At 41.8% G+C, this 24,126-nt stretch overlaps 1 protein-coding gene across 1 annotated transcript in view; it reads right to left on the bottom strand.

Annotated features, from left to right (window-relative positions):
* Window positions 1–8,224: 8,224 nt before the first annotated feature.
* The window catches only part of ELOVL6 (ELOVL fatty acid elongase 6), a 140,716-nt gene continuing 124,814 nt past the window's right edge, over window positions 8,225–24,126 (bottom strand). The window contains exons 4-5 of the mRNA XM_006104818.3: window positions 19,859–20,010; window positions 8,225–12,460 (exon numbers count right to left, since the gene is read on the bottom strand). Of these exons, the coding sequence (XP_006104880.1) occupies window positions 12,036–12,460; window positions 19,859–20,010 (577 nt within the window). The 3' untranslated portion in view covers window positions 8,225–12,035. The remainder of the gene's footprint in view (window positions 12,461–19,858; window positions 20,011–24,126) is intronic.

The following is a 24,126-nucleotide window of genomic DNA, read 5'->3' as shown; positions in this document are numbered from 1 at the left end:
TACAAAAAGATGCCTGACAATGAGGTGGCTGGGCTGGCTAAGATGGTGATGGTGACAAGTTGGCAACCAAAAGGAGAATAAAACAGATTTATGGCTTGAAAACGCAACCCAAACCACAGTGGAAAAACAAGGGGCTATCCATTGCCAAGGACCTCAGGGGAATTGATATCTCAGGAAATTAGGCCAACTTCTTCATGTGTCTAAGTTTTCTGACCATATTATAATACTGTAATCCTACCTCTGACTGTTGTGGAATAGTTGAGTTGTGATGGATTTAAAGTCATAGATAAAGTGCCTATCTCCAGAAATTAATTTAAAACACTACACCAACGAAAGCTAAATGTTAGTCTCATATTTCTAGGCACATACATACTAATTGACTGAATAAATAAATGAACATTTGCTCCAGCCAGGATATTACATCCTCGGTAAATCCTTACCTACTTGTATGTGCAATAAAATGTTTAAATAATGATCAAAACACTTCTTTTTAAATTACTTAACTAAAATTTAATTAAATAACTGGCAGTTAGTATCATTTGCATAATACTTTTGGTACAATTTCTTTAAAGCCTCCACTAGCTTTTTGTTAATCATGAGAGAACACGGCTGATGCCTTAAAGTTTATGTGCATCTCATATTCTGTACAATTAAATTTCTGCTTTTCTGTTCAGCTCACCTTGTTAGATGGGGATGAATCTGTCTTGTACCAATTCAATGGGAATATCGCAGAACCAGTGGGAAGGTGCCCAAAGCGCTTCATCATCTTTCTTGTGTGCCTGGTGGTTAGAATTAAAATGTGGGTTTTTTGTGTGTGTGTGAGTAGCACATCAGTGGGTTTTTAGTCTTTAAAATAAATTGATTTTTAAACTGATAATGTCATTAAATTCAGATTAATTTAGAAATGTTAGTATTTTGGAGTATATATATAAAAAAAATTGGGCCCTAACCGGGTTGGCTCAGTGGATAGAGCGTCGGCCTGTGGACTCAAGGGTCCCAGGTTCGATTCCGGTCAAGGGCATGTACCTTGGTTGCGGGCACATCCCCAGTGGGGAGTGTGCAGGAGGCAGCTGATCAATGTTTCTGTCTCATTGATGTTTCTAACTCTCTATCCCTCTCCCTTCTGCTCTGTAAAAAATCAATAAAAATATATTTTTAAAAATTTTTTAAAAAATTGGTAATTTCTCACATAAAAGAAACTCTGACTCCTTGGATGATTGACTCTTGGTCAGAGTTAGGAAAAGCACAAGGTCAGTTTGGGACTTCCTGTTGTGCCAAAAGGAAAGGAAACTACCAAAGACTTCTGAGTACATGCCAAGGGGACGTGGCAGCCATTCCAAAGGGTTCCCAAAGATGGAACAGCCATAAAAGAATAACTACAACTGGTTGAAACATACTGAAAACATAAAAATTCATGAGTTCATAAAGATAATGAGAAAAAGAAGAGAGTAGAAAGGAAAAAATCTCAAAACTCATTTTTCACCATTGGTGGTAGTCGGTGTGCCAAATTAATATTTTGAAAATTGCCATTTAAGGGAAGAATTTATCCTGCCTTACTTATATAGTCTCCTACATAAATTGCATTTTAGAATGTCTGAATTGTCTCAGTTGATGAAGAATAAGTTTTAGTTTCAGAAAAGAAATTTTAGTTAGTAAATGTAAAAAAAAATAAACAGAATTATAAAATCTCAATTTTTTCATTCCCTAATGAAACAAATGATTCAAGCAACTATTATCAAAATGGATAGCAAAAGGATTAGGCTTATAGGGGACTGGGTATTTGAAAGATCTCCAAGTAGTAGCCTACAGTATAAGGGGGGAATTCAACATTACAATGGAGGTGGATCTGACTCCTTAATTATTGGCAATACCAAGGACGGAGGAATAAGTTAAATGATACCACAAATTAACAATCAGAAAAATCTAGAACATGGGACATATCATAGGACCATCAACTCTGTGTCTTCAATAAATCCTTTAGCAAGAAAAAAAAGCAGGAGGAGCTTCCTGTAAAATGACATTTTGGAGATAATCAGGGAAATTTGAAAAATGGCCAGGCTGTTACATGGTAATAAAAGATTGCTGTTAATGTTGCTAAGACTCATAATATCAATATTGTAGTTAGGTAAGAAAATGCCCTTTTTTTTCTTAGCAAGGCTTCTTGAAATATTTAAGAATCAAATGTCATAATGCCTGGGATTTACTTTAAAACAACTATGACAAAATGTTAATAAATGTTAAAAATCTAGGTGCTGGGAATATAGGGTCTCATCACTATTCTCTGTACATTCATGTATATGTTTGAAAGTTCTTATGATAAAAAGTTGAATCAGCAGTTAGGCGTAAAAAATTACTTATGAATTAAGTTCTGAGGAACAGTTCAAAATATAGAAAAAACTTTAAATTGTTTCTTAAAAATACTCATATGTATGTAAATGTGGGCTGTTTTGATAAGAACGAAAATAGCTTTTCAGATGTAATAAGGATTTTTCTTGATAAATAATCTCTGTGTAATTAAAGGAAAAGGAGAGGTAAACAGACTCTAGCATTCTATTTGGGGGGAGGGGGAAAATGTTGGCTTTATTCTAGTCTCAGAGCGGTCACTGGAAAAATCCATGACCAGAGCTGCAATTTTGAAAGAAACACACCATTATCATTAGAATGCAGTTGCTGTGCCATAATATGTAGAGTAATACAGAAATATAAAGTGCAGTAAAATTCTAGACAAGGAAAGCCCTTTTTAGTGGCATTATACCTAGGTTAAATAAGGTTTCTATAATTCCCATAGTTAAAGCAAAATACATGACCTACAACCTCAAAATGTAGTTCCTCTAGTTCAAATGGACAGACAAGCCCACATGCTTCCTCAGCACAAACATACAGTTTCCTTCACATGACCTCACTGCATCTATTTTCAAACTAAAGGTTTATTTGTGAGTTTACAGGTAAGAGAACAGGTCTATATTTCATGATGCTTCTAGTGACTAATGTTTCATTCTCTGCTTTTGTTTTATTCCTCACCCAAGGACATGCTTAGAGAGAGGAAGGGGGAGAGAAAGACAGAGAAACATCAGTGTGAGAGAGAAACATCAATTGGTTGCCTTCCATGCACACCCCAACTGGGCACTGAACCCCACAATCCGGGTACGTGCCCGGACCTGGAATGGAACCCGCAACCTTTCGGTGCACAGGATGACGCTCCAGCAGTTAAGCCACTCTGGCAGGCTCACTTACTACTTTTGAATGACAAATGCGTATTTAACTAGCTTAGAATTTTATCTGTAAACTCCAGAGTTTTAGGGAATTTTAAATATAATAACAATGATTGTGGAGTTGTCTCTGTTTCTGGAGTCCAGCTTCTTTTAGTAGAAAGCCTCACAAGACACAGAGTTCCTGACAGACTTGCCCATCAAACCATGATACAGAAAGGCCATCCTATTTTAAATTCAAATGTTTGTGTTGTATGAATAGTCTTGCCAATTTTGAATTGCATTATGCCAAAAACTGATATTTAAGCTATAAGGAGCAGGAATTCACTTCTATATCCTTAAGAATTCTTTTTATTAATATTCAAGTGAGAAGTGGACCCGTGGCGACAAGTGATACGTTAGGACAGGTTAGAATAATATGTGGGCCCAAATACTGGATGTTCAGGTGAAAGACTTTTTTCTTCCTCATAAGGGTCTTGCCCAATCATGCATGAATGCCAAAAGCAACAAACAGAAAGCAAACTACAACAAAAATGTCAGAAAGAACTATTTGCCTCCATTGAAAGAAACTAGGTCCATGGAGCTCCACCCAGGGGCAAGCTTTGCCCCACGCCAGGGAGGGAAGAGACCTGATGCAGTGCAATGCGTCCGGTAGATGGCACAAGGGTCTCAAGGTCTGAGCAGTTCTTACTAAATGCTTCTCTTGTTACATGTTAAAATGTACAGTATTTTGCAGATGCAACTGTAAACAGGATGAGCTTGACAGGAACTCAACTGCAAAGAAGAAATCCACCTGTAACTGATTAAATAGTGTGCATAGGCAACGGCTAGGCCTCCCTTCAGGTAGACAGAGCTTTGGCTGTGAATCAATCCCCTGTCTACTTGCTGCAAGTAAATAAAACTACCTTAGGACAACCACGTCTCCAAGTGGTGAACTCCTTGAGTTCTGTAACACATTTCCCGGCCTCCTGCATGGATATCTTTCTCTTGAGAAGCGAAAGGGGCCAGCTTTCTCACACAACATCTAACCCAGGGGAAAGCGGTATCCTGCCCCACCCCAGAGAAGGGGGCGCTCTGAGGTCTGAGGGGGCGCAGGTGCCTGCAGAGAACTGCAGGCCCAATGAAGAGAGGCAGGAGCAGCTGGACCTGGTGGGATGGGGAGGGGGGGAGAAAGGAGATGGGGTGGGGGTGGCCGCATAGCAGAAATGCCTGATGGAGGCTGCAAGACTCCCCTTGGCAATTTCCAGATTTAGATGCAAAAGATTTGGCCGCCAGTCAGATGTCCTGTATCACTGGGAGCTGCACCCCAGCCAGGATTTGGCTCTGCAGGCGGTTGGGTCGGAGGAAAATTCGGGTTACAGACAAGTTGGCGTGATGGCCGAATGGAAGCTCAGTGGGTTTCTTTATGTTCTATTGATTCGATTATTCTAAAGCTAAGTTGAAATTAGAACTGCTTCTAATTTGAAGACAAAGTCCTCATTTGCGAAAGCGCCCTGGCATTTTATAGGAGGATGCAGGAATAGCAGGCACTGATTGCCTTCTCTTTGTGGAGAGATACTGGCTGCCTTAAGAAACACCCACTAGAGTTTTCATAAATAAAACATAGAGAACCACCGGGCGGGGGGCAGTTTTTCCCTCCGTTATGAAAGGAATTAGTGTACTGGAGAGAAAAGGAAGCTGTGTATAAAACCCTCCAGAGTGTAGCGCAGGGTTTTCACCCTGGGGGTCTGGAAATACCAAAGCCTGCAGATCCAGTGGTGAGGTCGCAGGGGGTGTGTCAGGAGGGTGCCGCCACTGGCGTTTAACCCTGAGGCTGCAGCGTGGTTTTCACAGTGCGTGTATGATCTTTTCTATGTAAATGCATATTCTGTGCTGCATATATGGATAAGGGGAAATACCAGTGGTTACTTCCTTCGATTGTTATATGGGTGAAGAACAATGACAGACGAAGAAAGTGCACAAGGTTACAGTGTGAAAGTGAACTAGATGGCCATCTCTTTTAGACCAGCAGGGTTCTATGTTTTTCTGATCCAGAGCTTCTCATCTTGCCTGGGGTTCTCTGTTAGGAATAGGATGGTGCAGGACATCATGGACAGAGGCAGAGAGCGCATGCACAGTCCTGTATGCGAGTGTCCAGTGTTGTGGGCGGGAGGGTGGACATCTGTGGAAATCTCTGTGATCACCATTGCATCTCGGGAGAGGGGTTTGGCAATAAACTGAGAACCTGCCCCAGACCTACAGGCCTGGAGATTAACCAGCTCCAGACCCACCGGTGGGGAGCCCTTTCAGTTATTGTAACTGTCCTGACGGTTGACTTGGGACACTCACCGTGGCTCTAATTACTTTCATTCATTTTGAAAAACAAACAAACAAAAAACAGCCAAGGGGATCACATTGCTGAAATATTGGTAATCTGCTCCCATTTTTATTTTTTTATTCCTAGGAAGCTTGCTATTGTATATTGTTTTGGTCTTGAAGTTATATAAGTATAACATTTTTGTTAGCTAGACAGTGATATAAAATGCACACACACACACACACACACATTTTTAAGAGAGTGGAAGGGAGGGGGAGAGACAGAGAGAAACATTGACGTGAGATACACAGCGATTGGTTGCCTCCTCTACACTCCCCAACCTAGGGCTGGGGCAAGCCTGAAACCAAGATACATACCCTTGACCTGAATCGAACCCAGAACCCTTCAGTCTGTGGGCCGCTGCTCTATCCACTGAGCCAAGCCTGCTAGGGCTGTACATATATTTTAATGCCTGCTTTATTCATTTCTGAAGCTTGCGTTGTATGAGGCTGTTTTTCTATTAGAAGCTGCATAATGGAGCAGTCATTTATTGGGTTTCTGAGACTGCTATCAAAACCCAAACATCCCCTAAGGTTTGCTTTTTCTCTCTCTTTCTTTCTTTCCTTCTTTCTTCCTTCCTTTCTTTCTTTCTTTCTTTCTTTCTTTCTTTCTTTCTTTCTTTCTTTCTTTCTTTCTTTCTTTCTTCCTTAAATTAAAAATACTTTGTGCACAGTATAGGGTTCACCACCACCCCATTTGCCCTCGTTGAGAACATACATTAAATAGATTACAGAGGAATAGAAAGTTCCGTCTCAATTTATTCTGAGATAATGTGAAAAAAGAGGCATGTTCATCATAATCTGGCCGTGGAAAGCCACCACAAATAACAGGTGCTTGGTTTGAAATATAAATGTAGAACATATTTCAATTGAAATATAAATACAATATTGCTGTTGTTCACAGTGTAGAGATGCCGCAAAGAATACCACAAGCCATTGAACCTGAAAAGTGTCAAATAGAACATATAAAACCACCAGATGCTGAGGCCAACCTTTCTGAGGCGTGGAAGGCAGGGCGGCCCTTGCTCACAGCCGGCAGGCGGGTAAGGAGGAAACTGCTGTGCTTCTAACTATCTTCCCCAACAGACATTTTGGGCCTGAAACACGTTGTTCAGTGAAATAGCAAGGTGCTTCCCAGTTTGGTGCTCAGTACTGGAATTTTATTCATTTACACTCTACTGCATTTAAACACTTGTTTATAGCTACAAGGAACTGAGGTGAAGGAGATGATATTCAAATCTCATTCCTTCCACTTCCGTGACATTTGATCAACTGAGCAAAACGTCCTCATCTGTAAAATGGGAATCCGGCTTAGATGGCCTGTCCGCGAGGGCTGCTCTGTGAGCTCAAAGGTCTGGGAAGCATAGAAACTGTGAAGTGTGACACCCGAGACTCCATGGGAGGGCGAGGCACCTGAGGGCTTGTGAGTGGCGCTGAGGATGACATCATTGCTGGGCTCTGCCCGAGAACGGAGGACTTTTAAGGACGTGGGTGTCACACGTGGCATGGCCCTCCTGGTGGCCCTCAGTGCCCTGGGCGCCCCCTCTGAATTGCCTACAACAAGAGAGAAAAGAAACTGGCAACACGATTGGATTTTAAATCAAAAGTTATGATTTTATTTTTAATTTAATATATCAGAAAAAATATTTCTTTTAATGTCATGAAGTAAGCACTTGAAAATAACAGTTGCAACACTGAAGAGGCTCAGATGGATGGGCTTCTCTCTGAACACAGGCCCAGGGGCCCCAAGAGGCCACCTCTTCCAGCGGCTTTCAAGCAGCCTCCTGCCTGAACCTGCCCACAGGCGGGCCTGTCCGACGCCTGCGTGCCTGGGCAGCGCCCCCAACTGCTGCCAGAGCGCTGATTCCTGTCCCACTGGGAGAAGTAGTCTCAAGTGCTGCCAAGCACTGGGAAAAGACTGTAACAGCGTTTCAAGACCAGCATGAGTCAGGACCCCCAATCCTGACCCACAGGGGCTGCAGATATGGCTTGGCCCTGATTGACGGGAAGGTCTCTTCAATGAACCAGATGCTTCTCTACAATGTAGCTTGGGGTTTGGCTCTGCAGTGAAGTGTATCTGGTTGCAAGACTTCTGCCTGCCCTGAGCCCACACGCGGCGTGCTTTCACTGTCTGTCTCCTTGGTGCTAGAACTCGTTTCACTTTTTTTTTTTTTTAGTTTAACTTGGGATTAAGGGAAGCCTAAGGATGACTTTTCCCCATTCGGTGAGTCCTAAATTTTCAGCCTCTAAGGACTAGAAAAGTAACTTGATTCAATGGGCTTGTGAGTGTTCATGCTCTGCACAGGGGTACCTCACTGGCCTGGAACTGTGGGTTTGACATTGGCCGGAGGACGTTTATAATCGGGAGCGTCACAACTGGCATTTCAGACAATGTGATGCCTTCACCGACACTTGTTTGGCTTAAGTATCGGGTACCACACACAGAGGCTGGGGGTTCACTGGAAAAGCGGGACCTAGCACTTCCTACTGATTGTCGGCACACGCGTATCGATGCTTAAACAGCTCTCACTTTAGCAAAATCGCTTCTGGATGATAATGGGTCTGAGGCACAAAGAAACAGGTCTTGTCTATCAATAACAAAGGGACAGAACAACTTTAAGAAGTTACAGGAGATGATGACTCACAGCTGGAACACAGGCTCCACTATCATCCCAAACTGGTAACAAAATATTTATTCTTGAAAACAAAGAGAATGGGCTACCGGGAATTTCTGGGTTTTCATCGTGAAATTCTCAAACACTTGTTCTTTTCAAGGTGGAAACTTTTTCAGGGAAATAGCGTCTAAAAGAGACAGACAAGGACCATGCACATACAACTCGAAGCATTGTACTCTGGGAGGCAAAGTCTGTTTGGTCTTCTCCACTCTCCTAACAACTCTCTCTCCAATCAATGTGTGGCCACTCCAACAACTGTGTTCAAGAATCATTAGCCAGACTGGAAGAAAGCCAGGCTGTGTGGGAGCTGACTCAGTTGTGTGACACATCGAGTCTCTGCGGAGAGGCGGCTCTATCAGAAGAAGCGATAGTAACCCGAGACAACCTAGTTGTCTCTCCCAGGTAATTCGGCAGTCTGGGAATGAGGCCAGACTCCTGAGATAGTCTACTCCAGTGTAATTGACTTCAGGTGATTTGTTACTCTGATGTGGCAGGCTTTATCTCACCATGAAGGCACCACATCTGATTTTTAATTCTGTGGGTCTCTTTCCTAGCAGCGTTCTCCCGTTGAATTCTACAAACACCCACTCAAATGAAGCCCAGAGATACCTTAGCAGAGGTGAAGTGACGGAGAGGTAATCAATCTCCCCCCCTTCAACAATATGTGGCTATGTATTGTCTCTCCCCTAATTTTTGTAATGGAGTGTGATTGAAGGATGGGAGTAAATTACCTGGAATAATGACCTCTCCATATGACTCATTTGGTAATTTGGCCTGGTAAGGGATAGGAATAGTACAGTAGTTGCTTTTCTCACTAGTAAAGCTAGAAGGTCCAGATAAAAACCTGCTCTACGAATAGAGCATTTCTCACCAGAAATTTTTTCATTGCAAACTCATAGGCTTGGGGTGATGCTCAGATCTAGTGTATCAAATTGCAAGTACTTATATATGAAATGATTTTTTCTTTCAATGCAGGAATGTTTTCACCATACTGTATATTAGAATGCAGTGAAAATCTTCGATAGAGAATCGACTGCAGCATAGTGAGGCAGCTGCCTGCCCAAGTTTTTCTGGAATGTTAACTGGCAGCAGGGTTATCTACGTGGCAGTCAGTTCTCTGGTAGGCTTCAGATTTGCCATGGCTAGTGGTCCAGACTCCTAACTTGATATAGTTAAGCAGTTAAGCTGAGATGTTAAAAACATTGTACTGAACCTGTAATACCAGAATTTTATTTTAATGTGCGTTTTTTTCTCCTCCCATGATAAACATCAGAAAAGCTTTTAGAAATACTTAGCTAATTGAAAAACTATTAGATATTCAACCTGTAAACAAAAATTCTAAATCTTCTCACAAGTGAACACAAGCGTGAACCTGCATCAAATAGAAAGTAGTTGGAAGTCGCTGAGTCTATACTCACTTCCTTATTCTAACCTGCATTAAAGGATCAATGATAAATCAATGGATCAAGTAATTAAATCAACCGGATGAGCTCTAACTGGTCCTTTAATTAAACTCAAGTCAGCTGTTATTTGACCGATGCCTCATTTTCATTATTCTGGTTATTTTCTGTTATAAGGAAAAAAGCTTATTGCACAGTACCATGTATTTTCAAAGCTCAAAACAACATTATTTGCATCGCAAAGATCTATTAGTTGTTATGGCAGGACCTATCTTTTCAGCTCATGTCAGCTTTTGCCCTAGTAGTAATACATTCCTCCATCAATTGTTTCTCACCATGAACCAAGGTCAAGACACCGTAGACTGTTCATGATAATTTAACACAGATGTAACAGCTTCCCTCCCTGCATACACACTGCTCCAACCTCGGTCTATCAGCTGTGACTTGTTTTGCATGGATTCTTTTGTTCATTGTTCAAACCATTCACACAGAATGGAATAAAACTTTATTCTTTTAAATTCCACACACAAACAAGATGAGGAGAAAGCCCTTGTCATCTCTGACAGAGAAGCAGAGCAGCTCTGTTTCATGAATGACAGCACAATTAAAGCTAAAATAATATAAAAATAATTGGAAAAAAATCCCTTTGACTGTATACTCTCAAAGCAAGAAAGATAAACAACAGTTTCTTTTCTGCTAGCCAGAAAATGTGTGTCTATTCATTTGGGCTTTGAAGTTCAGTGTACTCCACATCTGTGTGCATACATGTGTGGCTAAACGTGTATAATCTATGCAGTGTAGTAGCCCCTAATTTTTTCAACTAGTTTGTCTAATCATTAAACTACTTAACCAATTAGAATACTATTATATCACATTGAACAACTTACATAATTGCTTCTTTGAAATACTAGGAATGTTTACACATTTATTTGGCTTGTAGAGGACTGAAATTATTACCAATAATATATTAACTAGCTTTTTTCTTTTAAGAATATGGCTCTTAATAAATTGATTTTCTGAGTTCCAGAGCGAAAGTCCCTTTAAAAAAAATTCTGAAGCTGACTTAAAGCAGGAAGGATATCTTCTGATTTGGCCAAAAATATGACGTGTGTTTTGTATCATTTAAAATTTGAAGGATAAGTCTATAGGGGGCCCTTGGTTGTCAACTGTTCCAGCCAAACTTCCCATGAAGTGGTTGTTGAAGTATCTCCACTTGACCAGCAGAGGGCACTTTACACACCTCTACATTGCATAGGGAGCAAACGCAGATGATGCAGAAACACAGTGTTCACTCAATATCAGGAAGAGCCCTGCAGATTTCTTTTTGAAATTCACAAAAATATAGAAAATATGGGCTGTGCCACACGGTTTCATGTGGGAAGTTATGAGTATGGGTGAAGTCAAATAGGGAGAGAAATGCATTGTACGGATCGTCGGCTCACTTCTCCCGTTCCTTTCCCTTTCCCAGCTGAAGAACGGTTGCACCCTTTTACTCGTAGTACAGAAGCCATTTTCAAATCTTTCGGTTGGCTTTGCTCTTTTCTATCCCATATTTACTCTTCTTTGAAAAAGCCTGGGACACCTGAACCAAGGAGAATGCTTCATACCTCACCTAAGAGTAGGAATTACTGCTAAGCGGTCAGAAATGCTCTGAGGGAGCTGCTCCTTTCGGCACTGAGCTGTGTTGTTTCCAGCCTCCCAGGTGGAACCTGGGAAAAATATCCTGCCGGTTTGGTCTTGGCAAACTCACTAGCCTGAGGCTGTGCTGTTCAGGGAAACACACCAGTTGAAATATACTTGTCTACATCCGTTTTTATGAGAGGCGATTAAGACATATTTTCTCATGGGGGCTACAGCTACTGACCTTGCTTAAAGAGGCTTTAATTTTTGCAAAAGCATGAATGTTCTAGTATACACCCTGTGTCTCTTCCACTTTTATTTATTCTATTGGCTCCAGTTTAGTGTCAAAAAGATGAGAAAGGGTTGTGTGTGCATGTGCTTGCACAGTTTTCCAAGTAAACTTCTTTCATCCTTAGAGAAAAACAACCCTTTGTAAATACTTTCTAGACAGTGTGAACAGCCTTTGTTTGCCTTCTATTTCTCTCTGTCCTTGGTGCACTTCTGCTCTCCTTTGCCCTAAAGTTGACAGGTAAAGAGGGAATGGGGTCTCCTAGCAGCGGTCCTTTGAGACAGAGGTGCACTCAGTGAGTCCTCACCCAAAAAGGATCATAAACTTACTGGGGTACATCAACCTAATTATCCCTAAGCTGCCTTGGGTTTTGTGTTTGCTCATGTGTTTTGTTGTAGCTGCACCATGTGATTCCTTGTGCCATTTTCTTTTTTTCTATTATTTTTCTTGATGACCCTGAGCTATGGCTTCCTCCTCAGTTCCCACACTATTCCGCCTTTGTGATTTTTCTCATCTTGCCGATGTAGGCCTCAAAGAAGAAGTGGCAGAAGAGCACAAGGTAGCTGAGGTACATGAGTGAGGACCAGAAGATGTTCTGAAAGTGAGAGTAACACTGGTCGTGCTGCATCCAGTAGAAGACCAGGTAGTTAATGACACAGCCCATCAGCATCTGGGTGATCTGGGACAAGGTGATGAACATGGCAAACTTCCGGGAGACTCGGAAACCCGCCGCTCGCAAGGCATAGTACGAGTACATCACGGCGTGCACACCGTAGTTCATAGTCATGAACCAGCCACCCCCGGCAACCATGTCCTTGTAGGAGTACCAGGAGTACAGGAGCACAGTGATGTGGTGGTACCAGTGCAGGAAGATCAGCTTCTGCTTCCTCAGAATGATGAATATTGTATCTCCTGGAAGACAAATGAGGGAAAGAGTGGACATGAGCCCCTGACATGATGATACTGTATATTTTGGCATGAAAAGTAGATACCTTGAACTAGCCCTTGAGAGTGAGATGGACTGGGTGAGAATCCTGGACTGACATTTACTACCTCTGTGACCTGGGACAAGTTATTTATTCTCACCATTTTCCAGTTTCCTGGTGAGGATAATCATAGTAGCTTGGAATTGTCTGAGGATTATATAGGCTTATCAACAGACCCTCTTAGCACATGGTAAGAGCTCAATAAATGTTACTTTCAGAAAGGTGTTTTGCCCAAAACGTTACTAATTTTTGATCTGGAAGGGACATTAGTAACCAGGTTGCCATATGTTTTAGGAGATATCGCATGTCTCAGATCAGGTATCAATCAAGAGAAACCGATTAGATTTAAGTGCCCAGCACAATGCTCGTGGCTTCTCTGGAGCAGTAAACTATTTTCCTTTGGTGCATGCCAGAGACCCCTTAAAAACGCATCATTGTGAGCTTCCTGTAAAATGTGACAGCTTGACATGTGGCAATTAGGAAAACAAGATTCGCCCTAGCTGGTTTGGCTCAGCGGATAAAGCGTTGGCCTATGGACTAAAGGGACCAGGGTTTGATTCTGGGTCAAGGGCACATGCCTGGGTTGCAGGCTTGATCACCAGTAGGGGGCATGCAGGAGGCAGCCAATCACACACACTCTCTCTCTCTCTCCCCCTTCCTATCTGAAATCAATAATATATATATATATAAATAAAAATATATAAATAAATATATATATATACACACACATATATACACACACACACACAAAATTTAAGCAAAAGGCAAATGCAGAAAAAGAGAATAAAGGTCACCTTCTACCATATTTGCTGAAGAGAGCAATAGGAATGTTTTATTAAACCAATGAATCAAGTGATAAAAACTCCAGATTGACATACATTTTTATGGGATTAACTTTGAAATAGCTCTCCAGAGCTAGTAAAAATGTTACAAACATTATCCCCTTGAAGAAAAAGACCACTGTTTCTAAGGTAGGAAGTTTATACTACAAAAGCTAGAATTATGCTCAGATAGGTAGATGCTATATATCTGCAATGATTTTTTGAGAAGTCTAGGAATTCTGAAACATCTACTGTAGAACACGTGTAAAAATATAAAAAGAACAAATACACCCAATTCCATTAACAAGTACCAAAAGAAGGGAGGAGACATTGGAATGTGGAACAGAAAGAGGTTCATGCAGGCAAATGCTTTTCTCTTTCCTATCTCTATGGCTCCCAGATATGGCGAAAACCTATCCTTGGTGAACTGAAACTTGACTTCTTTTTGTATAACAAGGAGAACTAGGTGGTCTCTTCTCTTATTCTGAAATTTATGCACAAAGGGAAGTCCTATCCCTCACACTTCAAGGGTGCCCTAAAAGGTTTGGTGCAAAAGAATGCTGGACCTTGGGAAGGTGGCCGTGGTTGGAATAATACAAGTGGTGCCCCATTCCATTCAGCAGAAGATATTCGTTTATTTCCCTACTGAATTGTTAAACATTATTACTTCATGTTTGCCTAGAACAGAAAAGTTGCCAGTTCCTGCATTTCTGAACCTGTTATAAAATTTTCTTTGAAGTCTTCTTCTCGCCTTGAGATACCGGATATATTATGCCTGTAAATATCAGACAGGCTGACAATGACTGAGGGTGGTGGTAACTCTCACTTGTATACTGAAGGGAAAAAACTAGTGTTAGGAGACCTGGGCCTACTTCTTAGTTTTAAATTGTGCTATTTTGTGTCTGTCAAAGATCTGCTATTTCTATGTAATTACTACTCTGGGCCTCCCTTTCCTCTGTAGATGATCATGGAGACACAATAATTCCAGCCTACCTTTGTTCTGAGTGGCAAGCATGTAGACGTCCAAGGCATTGCATGCTAAAAACAAACTTAGTCCCACACAATATTCAAACACATTGTAATAAGATTTACTTTCTATAAAGTAATAAGCATGTCTTATAGATTTTATTTTAACTCTATCATCACTTTTATATTAAAACTTACCGATTTCATTGTGAGGAAGGTAGTAGGAGACAAAAGACAGTGACCATATATTAGGATGGGTTACCAAGAATGGCAAGTGGAACCTATAGTTCGAGAATTGAAAATTGCTTTGTGTTCTTCCTGTCTGAGTGCAGGGGGGAGGTCTCAGGCTTGATCTGAGACACGCTAGGTGTTTCCATTTAATATGGGGTCATGGAGGTAAAGGACATGCATGTCACGAGACCTTCAACATAAAATTAATTGGAATTCATTCAAGAATTTGTTTCAGAACAGATAAGTAGGATGATAGATGGAGTAATGACAATGAGTATCTTTCAGTAATGGCCCTGGAGCACCTCAGGAGCACTCCAATCCATATCAGGGCTATTGTCCCCAAGAAGGCCACTGACCCAGAGTATGACAGTTTCCCTTGGCGAGGGGTAACTGGGGGGCGGGGGGAAGGGGTTCCAGAAAGGCTCCCTGAGCTGGCCCATGCTTCTTTTGATATTGCAGCTAAAATTCAACAGTCACACCACTCTGGCAGGTACCATTTTCCCCCTCTGGGAAACCACATACTATCACATTTGATTTGTCACAAGCCATGATACTTACAGGCTTGCCAAGAGCTAGTGTCCTAGAAATGCAAATTAAAGATAGGATCTCTGTAGGTGATGTTGACCAACTAAATCTTTCTCAGCCAAAGGCCCAGTTGGCATCATGGAAAGGATTTTGGCTAAGTATGAAATATTTGGGATTTTTGACTCATTTCACTACAGTCTCTTCACTACAGTCTCTCTAACTTTCGGTGCAGCTATTTTCAGTCTAGAGCCAACCTGCAGGCAGGGCATGGTATTTGCATGCCTAAGTGTCCCTTCAGCATTCAGAAGTCCCCAGGGGCGCACGGCCACCAGAGTCGCTCCATGTGTGGTCTGTCACAGACTGCTGTGCTTCTCTTCAGAGTTAGCTGGAGCTCTGCTGAGTCAGAGTTTCAAAAACAAAGACAAGCCGAATGGAGCAAGGACCTAGACTCAGAGCAGATGTTTCCAAGTTTTAGCAAAACCAAATCTCAGCAGGTTTTAGTATAATTCTAACAGCAGGCACTCCAGGATTTTGGCACACAAGGCAGGTGGTGGCTCTCTTCCCCTCACTTGTTCTACGAGACTGTAACCCTGTAATTCACTGAGATGAGCTCATTGATTCCTTCTGAAGCAGAACGCCTGTCTTTCTAGTAAGAGTTTAGTGAAGGGGGAACGGTGAGATAATGTTTAATGGGTAGAGAGTTGTAGATGATGAAGATGAAAAAGTGTCGCAGAAGAAAGGATAGAGGTGATGAACGTACAGCAATGCAATTGTTCTTATTGCTGTAGCCCTGTACACTTAGAAGTGGTGAGTTGTATGCACTTTTTGCCACTGTAAAAACAAAAGTTTAGTGAAAACTCCAAGCCGGTGTTTCTCAGTGGTTGAGCGTGGGCCTATGAACCAGGAGGTTTGATTCCTGCTCAGGGCACATGCCAGGACTGCGGGCTCGATCCCCAGTAGGGGGCGTGTAGAAAGCAGCCAATGGATGATTCTCTCTCATCTTTGATGTTTCTATCTCTCACGCTCTCTCCCTTCCTCCCTAAAATCAATAAAAATTTATTTTAAAAAAAGATTAGTGAAAACTGTAGGCATGCAAGTTTTGGGGGGAATATAGAGTTTCAGTATTGAACATGGAAGAACTGTTCATTTCTGCACAAGAGCTTTTCTTTCTGGTGCGCATAAGGAAGTCCAGAATCTTAGAGTATTGAAAAAACAGAACTTGGGACCTAAAAAATAAGAAAAGTTCATATAATCCAAATGCATAAGTCTTTCTTAATTAAATGGTAGTGAAGCATCCATCTTATATAAAAACTGCTGTTTGAAATTTTAACCCTGATAGTATGGCTTCTGTAAATGCTTGCTTGCTTAAATAATAAGGAAAATGAGACTACTCCCATTCCAGAGAGGCCATAAACTATGCTCCAGACAGAGTTGTCAGTGCTGACACCAGGCCAGGCCTTGAGATATGGTCTCATGGCCCCTTCCCAGCACGCAGGCCTTCTTTCTCAGAAGGTCCGGAAGTCTCATTCCAAATTTGGGAGACAAAGGACTGGAAAAAGTATATATAAATAAAGAAGTTTCCTCCATGTTGGGGGGCTCAGAATTTGAAAGACACATATTTCTCTGGGCCTGCACAGAATTTAATAATAAAATGTAACTCCCTTTCTCTAAGCATGGCTTGGTTTTTCTCCGGTCTTCTGCAACAGTAGTGGCAAGGTTTTCCAAAAGCAAAAAACTGGGAAGAAATTTAACTTTCAAAACAAATATGTTCACTAACCAAGGGCTGGGGTGGTTACCTCCGGGACACTGCATTGGCCTGATTTGGGCATCTACTTGGCTTCAGCACTTTACCAGGGGAAGGCCATTATCAAATGAGCTCCAGGATATTTGAAAGAAAATAAATCACATTTTATAAAGGTAGTCAGACTATAAAAACCTCTGTGTGACGGATCTGAAAATACAGGAAGAATTTGTGTCACTAACTAGCCTCATTAAAAAACGGTGTCAAGATTAGGATTTTATTTTCTTCAGCCCATTGTCAACACTTTAATCCCGTATTTTAATGGTGAGAGGATGGACTGTTTGATAGCCAACCTACAAACTACCGTAGTAAGCGAGGATGCAACAGGAAAGGGCTCATCAAGCCAATGGCACAAGAGATGAGTCCCGCTCTTTCTAGGTTCAAAGGGGAAGACCCCGTGTTCAGTGGGAATGTCTGCACTGGGGAGCAGGGTATGGCCATCTTGGGCCTAGATGAACTTAAGGCAGGTGGTTAATTAGCATCATCAGCATCAACACTCTAAGACAGAGGATGGGAGCCCAGATACCTCTGAGGCTGCACCAACAGTCCAGGAATCTGAACTCTGTCCACCATCCTCAAACTTTGATTTCAATTTGGAACAGAAGCCAGAGAGCACGAGGGCTGAGAGACAGGTCTAGTCACGTCTTTGAGGGAAAGTGACCACTATGGAGAGCATGGAGTGGCTCTTCAGTAAGTTATTCAACAGGTAGAAAGGACTGTTTATTTGCCAGTCCTTCAAATCCAGTAGGAGAGAACTCAGAACACAGGCAAGCTGCCCTTGCAGGGTAAAGACAATTCTAGAAACAGACTGAGGTTGGCTCCTTTGCACATTGAGGATTACGAGCCAGATGCATTGAGGCACCATTGCTGATTTTTAAAAAAATTTTTGTTGAGGGTAGCAAGGTGTTAAATGTAAATGTATTCAAAAATAGCATGGGCCCTAGCCGGTTTGGCTCAGCGGATGGAGAGTCGGCCTGCGGACTTAAGGGTCCCAGGTTCAATTCGGGTCAAGGGCATGTACCTTGGTTGTGGGCAGATTCCCAACATGGGGTGTGCAGGAGGCAGCTGATTGATGTTTCTCTCTTATCGATGTTTCTAACTCTCTATCCCTCTCCCTTCCTCTCTGTAAAAAATCAATTAAATATATATATATATATAAATAGCATGGGGAGGGGTGGTGTTACACGTTTCATGGATTTACTGTATTCATACATCTGCATTCAGTTCTTTATCAAAAAGACAAAGGAATTCATAAGGATATTTGTTATAGAGCATAAATTAAGCCAGTGGGATGTAATATTAATAATGTATGAATTTATTTTAAAGAAAAATGCCACAAAACCCTACGAGTAAAGAAGACATGCTCACATTCTCAGACCAAGTCCACTTTGAGACCACGTGATGGAACTCAGACAGTCTATGACTCTAAGTAAAACAAAGAATCACTTAATATAGCTGCAGACTTCCGGGCACTGTCTGTAGCTTCAGGTTTGAAAAATACTTCTGTTACCTAAGATTTTGCACCAATTCAAATATAAAAAATAGCCTCCTGGGGCCTAGTTCATAAAATTCATATTATAGAGTTCTTTTTAGATAAAGTAGCCATTCCATCCTAGCCCCTATTAAATTCCTAACCTCTGGGAGGTGCTTAATGTAAATTTATTAAAGGGATGAATGTATACTAATGCACTTCACCCTAAGACTACATAGGCTCTGTGTGGGGGGCACACACACAACAACGATCTAGTTATCGTGGGCTGTGTAGAGGACCCCTCTCTGTGCCCCTGCCCCTTACTGAGGAAGGGTTTTCAGAAAAAGTTTTCTTGTGCTGCTCTTCCCTTCTCTTTGACCTGGGAAGGCAAAATCAAACCAACAGTTCAAACCCATTGCCAGGTATTTGTAGGCAGCAGGTGCATCACAGCTAGGGGAAAGGGAGTGGGTGCCGACACACGTCAGAGAGAGGCCTTTGTGAAAAGACACGGGTATGAGTGAGGGCACCTTACAGAAAGACTGTTGATCTCTTGTATTGTAGGTGGCTTATGAGATTACAACCGCTAATGCCTTTTGGGGAAAAACGAAAGGGAGAACACAGTCTATACATACATAAACATTTTTAATTTAATACATACAATTCTTAATTCCCGATTTAAAAAAAAATTAGGAAACCCAAAGGACGGCTGGGTGTTCCTTAAGATGTGTACCGGTTGTGAGACAGTGGCCAGCACTGCTCATGGATGAACTCAGAGCTCATCACCAGTGGATCCCTTCCTTGGGCAATCATGATATTATCCTGGGGAAGTGTACCCATGTCAAACCACTGCCACTTACTTTTTCACTGCTTCTGCTAACCTGTGACACACTTATACTGAAGCCCATGAATGAATTGAAGGAAAAACCTTAGAAATCTACAAATATAACCAGTTATGTTTTTTCAATTAGTTTCTAAAAGGTGAACTATATTCCTCTTCTCTAAGGCTTGTCTCTTTGGTGATTAAAATCAAACAACACCAGAAACCAACGCTTAGCATGTGTTAATGAGGACATGAGGCTACCCAAATGAAAAGCTTAATTTCCTAGTTTGAATCCTAACTCCAGAAATGGAAGTATGCTTTCGCATGGGACTTGGAAATAATCGCATTGCTAAGTTGTCCTTATGTTTTATATTAGCTAAGCTGCTGATGGGCCAGAGGGAAGGAGCTGTGTATATTTAAACCTCCCCACCCCCCAGACATGTATATACAGTAGTGCTTGGAAATCTACATGTTCTATGTCAAGTATTTTGCTCTTCATACACACAATGTACAATTATTTAAAAGGAGGGAGGGGAGAGAGAAAAAGGTAGTGAAAGTGAGTCATTCATTGCAACTTTCCTGTAACCAACCAAACAGAACCTTTAAACTGTTTGTCTTTAAATAAATGTTGTGGGTAGGTAGCATAAAGGGATCGAGGAGGAGAAAATGGAAGGAGAGAAGACACTCACCCAGTTCAGGTGCTTTGCTCAGCACAAATGCATAAGCCCAGAATTTGCTGACAGGTCCATTGTAAAAACTCTGGTCACAAACTGACTGCTTCAGGCCTTTGGTCATCAAAATGTACACCATATAAGCACCAGTTCGAAGAGCACCGAATATACTTCATAAGTGAAAAGAGAAAAGAAATAACATTTAGGAAAATAATTTCACTTCTGACATTAACCACACTTGGAAGGCTGTTTGCCATTGGTCAAACAGGCATACGTGTACCATAACAACTTGCATTTATCCAGAAGCGTCTTCTAATGTTCTGTGAACAAGAGTAATAAAAACTCAGGGCTTTATTCTGAAGAGCTTACATAAACCACCTAGTCTTCGTAAATATTCCAAAAAGAGGTCACGGAAAAGGGGAATGGATCCAGGGCAGGAGCTCATGAAGAATGCTGGTGACGTCCATAGTTTAGCTTAAGAATCTTGGGGATGAGATAGGGTTGGCTGAGAACTCTTAGAATTGTCCCAGTTCTGTCCAGTGGCCCTTGGCTCTATTCCTGGAATCTCTCTTTTTATTTTTTTCAGCCAATGCTGCCTGTACATTTGGACAGCCCAGGCCTCCTTGGCCTCCTGCAACAGCTTTTAAACCACTGTCCTTGGTTCTGTCTTCCCACTGTCCCATCTATCTTTCTCACAGAAACCAGAAGCAGCCTCCTTCAAGTCTTAGCTCTACTGCCATTTCCTCCAGGAAGCCCTCCAGGCTCCCTCCTCTGAGCGCCCCATAACCATGTACTAACACTGCTCAGACGCTGTTCTTCAATGCCGGTCATGTGTTTGCCTCCACACAGACATGAGTGCTCAAAGACTATTGAAAAAGTGAAAGTTCGTCGGGAAATAAACGGACATATGAAATTTTTATCAAGGAACTGCTAAAAAACAAGGGAGCTGAGAAGTGCTGAGCTCAGTGATGTAACCTCAAGTGTGAAAGGACTTGGCAACTGGAACCAGTGGCCTCCATTATGACTGAACCCTGTAGGCATAGGTCTCGGTATGCAAACCACACACATGACTAAAGGGAAAGCTGGCTGACCATCTGGGGAGATGTGCTTGCCCACCCTTTTTCTGGCAGTATCCCTGTCTAGGTTCTAGAAGTCAGTTAGGAGAAAAGCTAGTGAATAACTATTGAAATGAGTAGCAGCATCACCGAACTGGAAAATAGCTTTTGTTTCTCTTCCTAATTATGACTGGGGAGTTGAATTTCATTGGTCAAGTCAGGGAGGTCATGGAGATGTTTCTGTCTTATCTGAATTCATTATATGTTTCATCTTTACCTTACCAGATAACAGCTAATTTTTAATAGGAAGTCACCTGATTAAGGTCATTACCGTATTGGACACTTGGAAGGTAATATGAACGTGGCATCTCCACAGAGCAAATGTAACTGACACGGTTGATCAATTCCCTATTCAAGAACCAAGTCCTTTCCTCCTTCTCCATATTAAAGGAATCCTGATTTAGTTCAGGTTCTCCCAAGGAAGTTGACCTCATCCTCAATTTGGGAGTAAATTTCAATTGCCTACGCAAGTTGTAGTAATCCAGTTTCCCTTAGCAATAACTTTTTAAGGTATGCACGGGCCTAATTCAAGACAATGCGATGTGCGGAGAGAGCTGCTTAGGTCTTTTGGGAAAGCTTTCCTCGCTCTTTACCACGTGTTACCTGGAAGGGCAGCAGCTATCTTGCAACCATGAGGGAGCTAACTCAGAGGGGATGGCAAAGTAGTCCTTCAAGATGTGACTCTTCTGCTCAATGAATCATTCAGTGACCTTATCTCAAGACTTCTTGTTTTTTAGATAAAGCTTCCTTATTGTGTAAGCCATTTGGAGTTCTGCTTTCTACTACTTGCAGCCCAAAGCATCCCAGCAGACACAATACACACGATTTGATGCTGTAGACTTTTGAACACTAGTTAACATTTTGTGGCTACAAAATGCACCTAGTCATAGATACTGCAGGTGAAGTACTTACTACATCAATTGTCTGCTTTTCATAGACCGGTGGGAGATATGTCAATGACTTTTGTACACACCAAAAGCACAGAAACACACAAATGACACACTTTGAACATGTATCCATCTCTGCTCATTAGCGCCAGATATATGATATTTGGGAATCATCAGCACATTTTACAGAGCATGTCTCTCCCCATCGGCTGCAGCCCAACATCCCTAGTAAGCAAAGCCCTTCTGCTATGTCATTCTGCTTCACCCATGATCAGAGTAGATTCAGGGAAAGTACCTTTGGAATAGTTACTATCTTTCCATCGTCCCGGGTCACCAAAATCACTGTAGTTTAACTACACCCAATTTCTTAAATATCAGCATAGTTTAACTTATTCTTTCAGTCGCTAACGTTTTATTGGCACTGTCCTAGATGCTGGGGTGACAAGAATCAACAAGCCAATTCTGCTGCTGAAGGTAGTGGTGGCCCTGGGAGATGTCAGAGGAAGTGGCATTTGAGTTACGGACAAATAGTTCTTGAAGTGTGAGGGTTAGGGTGTGAGAAGGTCATTTCAGCGGATTTTAGACTTGAAAGTTTAGACACATGGTGACCCACAGTGTTGCTGACAACAGGAACATAGCACATATCATTGTCCCGGATCTGGTCATAAGCCTCACTCCCTGGACTCTGAACAATAAGGCTGACTCAGAACAGAGGACAGTACATTTCTCAGGGACACTGTCGGTGCCAGCCATCGGGCTTATGTGTCTGTGGGCAAAGCCGCTTTGTTGGGGTGTGACAATGCTACCACAGGGAGCCATTGGGGAGCTGCGTGGCCAATGAGATGATTGTTAGTTGTGGGAAGCCAGTAGCTCTGCCCCTGGCACATCTCAGCCACTAGACACTGCGGAATCATGTGGCTTTTTATTAAAACTGTGCTCAGGGCTTAGACTGTGACACTTGACCAAAATATACTTTAAGGGAGGTGATGTTTTTCCTCCCTAAGTTGCATCATCTTGTGAGATTCTGTGATGCAAGAGTCAAATACGCGGCATATGTTCTGCTACCCGCAGACCTTAGATACTCATGGCTAATGAGGCTTGACACTTCTCCTGGCCACGCCTAGACATAGCATCAAAGATTTCAACCACTCTCGGCCACTACCAATAGATTAGAGTTGCAAATTCCAATCACAGTGCTCTCACTTACTACTCTCATGACTGGGTACATTACTTCACCTCTCTTAGTCTTTCTTCATCTGAAAAGATAATCATATCTAACTTGCAAATTACTTCTATAAATTTTACAACAATATAGGTAGGAAAAAAAGACAATATAGGTAAGTATTTAAGTAGCATAGAGTCTCTGATATGTAAGTGCTGAATATTAGTTTGCACCAATTATTATGTAATTACTATTTATTGCTATTATTGCTGTTTTGCTTGATTTATCTTTCATTGTTAAAAAATCACATACCTCACTCATCTCCACGTGTCAGGAAGGAGAGGTGAAAGCTAATTAAAAGCCTAGGAAACCGATACACAGAGAATTTGATTTGAATTGATGATTATCCATGTATTAAGTATTTTATTGTTAGGTATTTTATTTCATGAGCCAACTTTTCACAAAATAAGTGTCGGCTACCAAGTTCACAATATGATATGAAATGAGCATTTTTCCATAGAATGTCTTGAAGGGAAGACTGTGGGTATAGAAAAGCATCAGGTGACATTTATCTTTTGATCAGATGATAAAGATTATTCCAAATCTAGGGCCTTAAAGAGGCCGAGAGACTGGGCCATTGTGTTTAACGGGGGCAGATGACTACCACATCACATGCCTTCCCCAGCTGTAGGGTCACACCGGCGGCCTTTATTTGGTTTTAGTTTTTTTGTGTGTTGTTTTTTTGGGGGGTTGGGGGGGAGAAATATATCTTTTTTCTTGTCAGAGCCCAGATGATAACAGCTAATGGAATAGGAGAGGGCCCAGTAGAGAAAGAAGTGGATGTGTCTGCTCCCCGTCAGCTACATTAGGCACCTGCAGTAAGGAGATCTGGAGTAAACCACAGGCCTGGTTAGCTGAGCTGCTGCTTCTCAAACGAATGTTCTGGATCCCCAGTCCAGAGGAAGCCTGTTTATTCATCAATAGCTATTTGCCATGGCATGTATGTACCCAAGGAGGCACCAAGCATGCTCATGGGACTGTTAGCTGAGATCCTCAGAGGTGGGGGAGGGACCTTTGGTATCTCTTTCAATTACTTCAATATGAACATCAATAGGTAGTAAC

The sequence above is a fragment of the Myotis lucifugus genome, unplaced genomic scaffold (assembly GCF_000147115.1).
Source record: "Myotis lucifugus unplaced genomic scaffold, Myoluc2.0 scaffold_611, whole genome shotgun sequence".
NCBI lineage: Eukaryota > Metazoa > Chordata > Mammalia > Chiroptera > Vespertilionidae > Myotis > Myotis lucifugus.
Note: the sequence above shows the minus strand (reverse complement) of the source record. Positions and strands in the feature narration are given on the sequence as shown.